General features: G+C 34.6%; 1 protein-coding gene across 2 annotated transcripts; it reads left to right on the forward strand.

Moving 5' to 3' along the window:
• Positions 1-1,877: 1,877 nt before the first annotated feature.
• Positions 1,878-4,631, forward strand: LOC111803203. 2 transcript variants are annotated; one of them, XM_023687507.1, is made up of 2 exons: positions 1,878-2,054; positions 3,849-4,631. In XM_023687507.1, the coding sequence occupies exons 1-2, from the start codon at positions 1,942-1,944 to the stop codon at positions 4,342-4,344; spliced, it is 609 nt and encodes a 202-aa protein (XP_023543275.1). In that variant the 5' UTR covers positions 1,878-1,941; the 3' UTR covers positions 4,345-4,631. The 2 variants fall into 2 exon arrangements, with proteins under 2 accessions (XP_023543275.1, XP_023543276.1); XM_023687508.1 differs by having other exon boundaries at positions 1,880-1,993; positions 3,788-4,607.
• Positions 4,632-6,413: the final 1,782 nt, after the last annotated feature.

Raw genomic sequence — 6,413 nt, forward strand, 5'->3', positions numbered from 1 at the left:
CAAGTAGCGCGCTTTCATTTTCTGTAACATGAAAACATGAAAATTTCTTAGGAACTACCAAAATCTTTCCTTTTTCTTGCTCTTTGAATGTCCCGACATTGATGGGACGGTTTAGAGTCCAGAGCTTGCTGGAATCGTCCCAAGGAGTCGCGACGAACAGGGTTGTACACTCCGTCGGCGCTTGTCGAAGGCGATGTGCTCTGATATAGGACCGGCGGGATTGAGATCGAGGACGTGAAGTCGACCATTGCCGAGAATTCCGAAATTTTGGGCGGTGGCGACGGCGGTGTGGGATTCGTAGAAGGGGATGAACTAGACGGAGTAGCCGTTGAAGGGGTCTTAAAGACGGGCATAGTTAGACAGAACTCGGGTTCGAAACTCAGCTCTGTCTCGGTTTGTTGGAAGCTGCACATCTTTTTATCTGCCACAAATTGCACCCCCTTTCCATAATTAGTAACCAAATTATTATCTCTATAAATAAATAAAAAAATTATTATAAGTTTCTTAAATTTAGTTTGCAATGATTTTATATATATTCAATTTAAACATGTTCATTTTATACATGTGGACCTGCTCGAACTGGGAAAAGATTTTCAGTCGAGAAATAGCAGAGGGAGTGGAGAATACTTTTTACCCGCAAGATAAATGAGACTGAGGATGTGACTATATTTCCCGTCTTGTCTCCATCCTCGCCCAATTTCCCAACCGCATGTCTCTCACTTCGTTTAATATAAATATATTTTCAACACATATTAATATATATGTATATACGCTTTTTTTTTATTATATTAAAAAATTAATTAGTTAATTTTGAGATTATAATTATAATATTTAAACTAAAAACTATGCCGTAGGCTTATTAAAATTATTTCTATGTTGTAATATTGGNTTTTTTTTTTTTTTTTTTTTTTTTTTTTTTTTTTTTTTTTTTTACAATTTTTTAATAAAAATATATTGAAAAATGAAAACTAACCATAATAATTATTTTTTTTTTAATAATAAATATGAAAAAATTATCAAGAGAACTAGATCTTGGCAAATTTTCGAAGGTAATGTTGATCCAATTCTATGAAATAGGTGGCAGAGTTGAAGACATAAAATTAATAGTAATATTGATACTTAATTGGGCCTAGTGGTGACATGTGTAATCTTCACTACAAGTCCAATGGACTCAAATATACATATAGTGAACTAAAAAAAAGGGAATTATTATAGTACTTTTGAGGGTAAAAAGGGAAGAAGAAAAGGTGTTGGAGGGACCCCTCTTCTCTATTCATGCCACAAATTCACATGCTGCCCACTATCAAAATGGGCGGGGCATATGGGTGATGGGACATTAACCCAAAATCAAAAGTTCAATTCTCCATATTTAAATTAGAATGAAGAGAATGAATGACACTGAGAAGAAGCTTTATGGTACAAATTCAATGTCCAAAATAACATGTTTTATTAGGTTTTGTTTATGGATAAAGTCAAACAATGATTCTACGCTTGGTTTGGTTTGAGTTCTCAAATGGTTGTACAAACAAAAGATATGGAGTAGATACAACCACTCCACTCAAAACAAAGTGTATGTAAAAGCTTAGGGTTTCGGGAGGGATAATAAAAGTAAATATATAGAAAATTGTTGGGAGTGAGTCCAGCAAAGCCACGAAAGCTTAGGTTCAAAGTGCTTCTCTTAGCTGTCTAAGGGACCCTATGTTGCTTCAAGTGAACAAACTTGGAACATCACCTGATTGGGTGCGGAGGAGAGGGGACCCTGTGTGTGATGGAGGATCCAAAGGGGGAAAGAACAGGGGGTGGAAACGCCCAATTATTAATCCCATCAATTTCATCCAAACCCCATAAGAATAATAAGAAAGAAACTTTCTCTCTTCATACATACACAACACACAAACACACTTTTGAGATGTAAATTATAATATATATATATACAGAGCCATGATTGGTTACACAAATTTTTGGAACCCAAAAGACCCATTTCATCTCTTCTTATTCTTCTCTCTTTATGACAAACCACCACTTCCCATCACAAACCAAAGCATCCATTTAAAATCGGCGCCTATGAAGAACGCCATTCGGTGCTGCATCTCCTGCATATTCCCATGTGGGTCTCTCGACGTGATCAGAATCGTCCATTGCAACGGCCACGTGGAGGAGATCGCCGGCTCAATCCGGGCCAGTGATATCATGAAGGCCAATCCTAAACACGTCCTCAAAAAACCCACCTCCCCCTCCGACCAGGGTGTGGTCCCCAAGATCGTGATCCTCCCGCCCGACGCCGAGCTCCAACGAGGAAAAATTTACTTTCTCATGCCCCTTCCTCCATCCCCAGAAAAAACCCGGTCCAAGAAGAAGAAGAAGAGGGAAACACCGGGAACCGATGTCGGTTCGGGTATATCCGTGACGAATTTGGTGGTTTCGGATCGGTACCTGAGTGATATACTGTCGGAGAAATTGTCGACGGGTCAGAAGGATAAACGGCGGGGGCGTGTCGGAGTGTGGAGGCCTCATTTAGAGAGCATTTCCGAGTTCCCACCTGATCTTTAAACTCGAAATTCAGCTTGTTCATTCGCCAAGGGGTTTTTTTTTTTTTTTCTTCCCGAAATTGTTTAATTTTCTTAAATTTCTTAAAAAAAAAAAAAAAAAAAATCAAAATCTCTCCGTTTGATCATATGTGTGTGTGTATAAATGAAGATCAGGCAATGGAGGATGTAAATTTGGAGGGGTTGAGATGAGAGGGAGAGAAAGTTGGAATTTACAGTGATTCAGATCGTTAGTAATTGGAAAGCAAATATGTGTTTGTGTTTGTATCACAATTTCAGTATAATTCTTTTTCTTTTCTTTTTATTTCTTTTTATGCTTTTTTTTTTTTTTTTTAATAAGCATCATAAAAAAAGATTTAGAAAGCATAAAATTAAGCAATTTAAATTACAAGAAATCACTTAAAACAGTCTTTCCTTTCATCTTGTTCTTGGTTGGATGATGTCATAAATCATAATTTTAAACTTTATTTGCAATTATATGAACAATGAAAAAACACGAGAATATAAATAATTAATGGTTTATGAAATATATTCACTTTTAAATTTGTTTATGAACTAATTAAAAGAAAAATATGAAAAATGAGTACAAATTTGGGTTAAATGAGTATATAATATTAGTTACGGGAAGGTAAAAGTAAAAATAAAAAAAAAAAAAAAAAATGGTGGATAAAGAAAGAGGGAAAGGAAATGATAGTCCCCACATAGCTTTCAAAATTCCACAATAGAATAATGCGCAGTGTTGGCGTTGCACATACAAGTGGGCATAATCTTCAAACCCCATTATTTTCTCATTTTTTAAAATAATTAAAAATAATAATAATAATAATAATAATAATAAAATGGTGTTCCAGCGGCTGGTCGTGTTCCTCTCCAGATATGATTATTAGGAGGCATGAGAGAGATTGGGAAATTGAAATCCTGTAAAGTTTTATACAGTTTGGATTAGATATCACATCCCTCCCAACAACTCATATTGGCCCCTCCTAATAATTACCTCTCTTTTTTCTTTTTTTCTTTTTTATTTTTTAAATATATAAATTTGGTCTTTAATGAAATGTGAAATAACAATGAAATGTGAAATAAGAATGAAATGACTTTGTGTGTAAAGTTGAGGAAGAAGAAAAGTAATATGGATATTTATCTAATTTTTAAGATTTATTTTAAAAAAATTAAATAAAAAAAAAAAGAAAAAGAAATATATATATATTTGAGGGTCCCCTCGTAGTCCTATACACAACTTNTATTCTTCTCTCTTTATGACAAACCACCACTTCCCATCACAAACCAAAGCATCCATTTAAAATCGGCGCCTATGAAGAACGCCATTCGGTGCTGCATCTCCTGCATATTCCCATGTGGGTCTCTCGACGTGATCAGAATCGTCCATTGCAACGGCCACGTGGAGGAGATCGCCGGCTCAATCCGGGCCAGTGATATCATGAAGGCCAATCCTAAACACGTCCTCAAAAAACCCACCTCCCCCTCCGACCAGGGTGTGGTCCCCAAGATCGTGATCCTCCCGCCCGACGCCGAGCTCCAACGAGGAAAAATTTACTTTCTCATGCCCCTTCCTCCATCCCCAGAAAAAACCCGGTCCAAGAAGAAGAAGAAGAGGGAAACACCGGGAACCGATGTCGGTTCGGGTATATCCGTGACGAATTTGGTGGTTTCGGATCGGTACCTGAGTGATATACTGTCGGAGAAATTGTCGACGGGTCAGAAGGATAAACGGCGGGGGCGTGTCGGAGTGTGGAGGCCTCATTTAGAGAGCATTTCCGAGTTCCCACCTGATCTTTAAACTCGAAATTCAGCTTGTTCATTCGCCAAGGGGTTTTTTTTTTTTTTTCTTCCCGAAATTGTTTAATTTTCTTAAATTTCTTAAAAAAAAAAAAAAAAAAAATCAAAATCTCTCCGTTTGATCATATGTGTGTGTGTATAAATGAAGATCAGGCAATGGAGGATGTAAATTTGGAGGGGTTGAGATGAGAGGGAGAGAAAGTTGGAATTTACAGTGATTCAGATCGTTAGTAATTGGAAAGCAAATATGTGTTTGTGTTTGTATCACAATTTCAGTATAATTCTTTTTCTTTTCTTTTTATTTCTTTTTATGCTTTTTTTTTTTTTTTTTAATAAGCATCATAAAAAAAGATTTAGAAAGCATAAAATTAAGCAATTTAAATTACAAGAAATCACTTAAAACAGTCTTTCCTTTCATCTTGTTCTTGGTTGGATGATGTCATAAATCATAATTTTAAACTTTATTTGCAATTATATGAACAATGAAAAAACACGAGAATATAAATAATTAATGGTTTATGAAATATATTCACTTTTAAATTTGTTTATGAACTAATTAAAAGAAAAATATGAAAAATGAGTACAAATTTGGGTTAAATGAGTATATAATATTAGTTACGGGAAGGTAAAAGTAAAAATAAAAAAAAAAAAAAAAAATGGTGGATAAAGAAAGAGGGAAAGGAAATGATAGTCCCCACATAGCTTTCAAAATTCCACAATAGAATAATGCGCAGTGTTGGCGTTGCACATACAAGTGGGCATAATCTTCAAACCCCATTATTTTCTCATTTTTTAAAATAATTAAAAATAATAATAATAATAATAATAATAATAAAATGGTGTTCCAGCGGCTGGTCGTGTTCCTCTCCAGATATGATTATTAGGAGGCATGAGAGAGATTGGGAAATTGAAATCCTGTAAAGTTTTATACAGTTTGGATTAGATATCACATCCCTCCCAACAACTCATATTGGCCCCTCCTAATAATTACCTCTCTTTTTTCTTTTTTTCTTTTTTATTTTTTAAATATATAAATTTGGTCTTTAATGAAATGTGAAATAACAATGAAATGTGAAATAAGAATGAAATGACTTTGTGTGTAAAGTTGAGGAAGAAGAAAAGTAATATGGATATTTATCTAATTTTTAAGATTTATTTTAAAAAAATTAAATAAAAAAAAAAAGAAAAAGAAATATATATATATTTGAGGGTCCCCTCGTAGTCCTATACACAACTTCCCCCTGATTGGTAAGGTAAAGTGTCACTATCTAAGTCTTTTATCTTTGCTCTCGCCTTTTTAATATGCTCAATCTCACATTATTATTTACTTTTTCTAATATTTTCCCCTCCCACATAATGCAATCACACAAAACCCCTATTCTCAATCTTCTCCAAATCATTTATTTATATATATATTCATATTTGAATGACTTGAATTTTTTTTCTTAGATAAAATCTTAGTTTGTCAAAAAATCTCATCATTCGAGTAATTTTATGTATTCAAAAAAGGTCTCATCATAATGAACATACTTTTTGATTTCATAAGATTGAATGTCTTACCTTTTAATGTTCATATATGTTCAATGTTAGTGTTCATAAAGTTCAGAGAGATTTATTCCTATCTTTAGTTTTGTCAGACGAAAAATCATTAAACTTTGTACTCCAAAAGAAAATAATATACATCGAACTTTGATTTCTCTTTTATTAATCGATCATTTGAAATCTAAGAGTTTGGTGTATGGACGTCTCTATTAAATTATAATTTTAATTATGAAAAACTAAGTATTTAGTTCAAATTAAATTATTATGAAATAAATGTTTAAATTATTATGAACTAGTTGAATCCAACGAAAAGGAGGGATGGGGCGGGAGTCGGATCCAAAGAAAAGGGAGGTCCAGGCCCAACCGGAACTAGGGGTTGAGCTTCGGTGGAGAAGAAGATGGGAACGGTGACCCCAACTCCTTCTGTCACCCACATCGGACTCGGACTCGGACACGGACTCGGACTCGGACTCGGACTCCGACCGGATCTCCCCTAATATGAAATAATAATAACGCCATTACCCAACG

Source organism: Cucurbita pepo, chromosome LG10 (assembly GCF_002806865.2).
Source record: "Cucurbita pepo subsp. pepo cultivar mu-cu-16 chromosome LG10, ASM280686v2, whole genome shotgun sequence".
Classification (NCBI taxonomy): domain Eukaryota; kingdom Viridiplantae; phylum Streptophyta; class Magnoliopsida; order Cucurbitales; family Cucurbitaceae; genus Cucurbita; species Cucurbita pepo.

Excerpts from the sequence above, each read along its gene's own strand:
- LOC111803203 (XM_023687507.1), top strand. The coding sequence starts at position 1,942 with ATGATTGGTTACACAAATTTTTGGAACCCAAAAGACCCATTTCATCTC. Across the intron at positions 2,055-3,848 it reads AACCAAAGCATCCATTTAAA|ATCGGCGCCTATGAAGAACG; the intron begins ATCGGCGCCTAT and ends CATCCATTTAAA.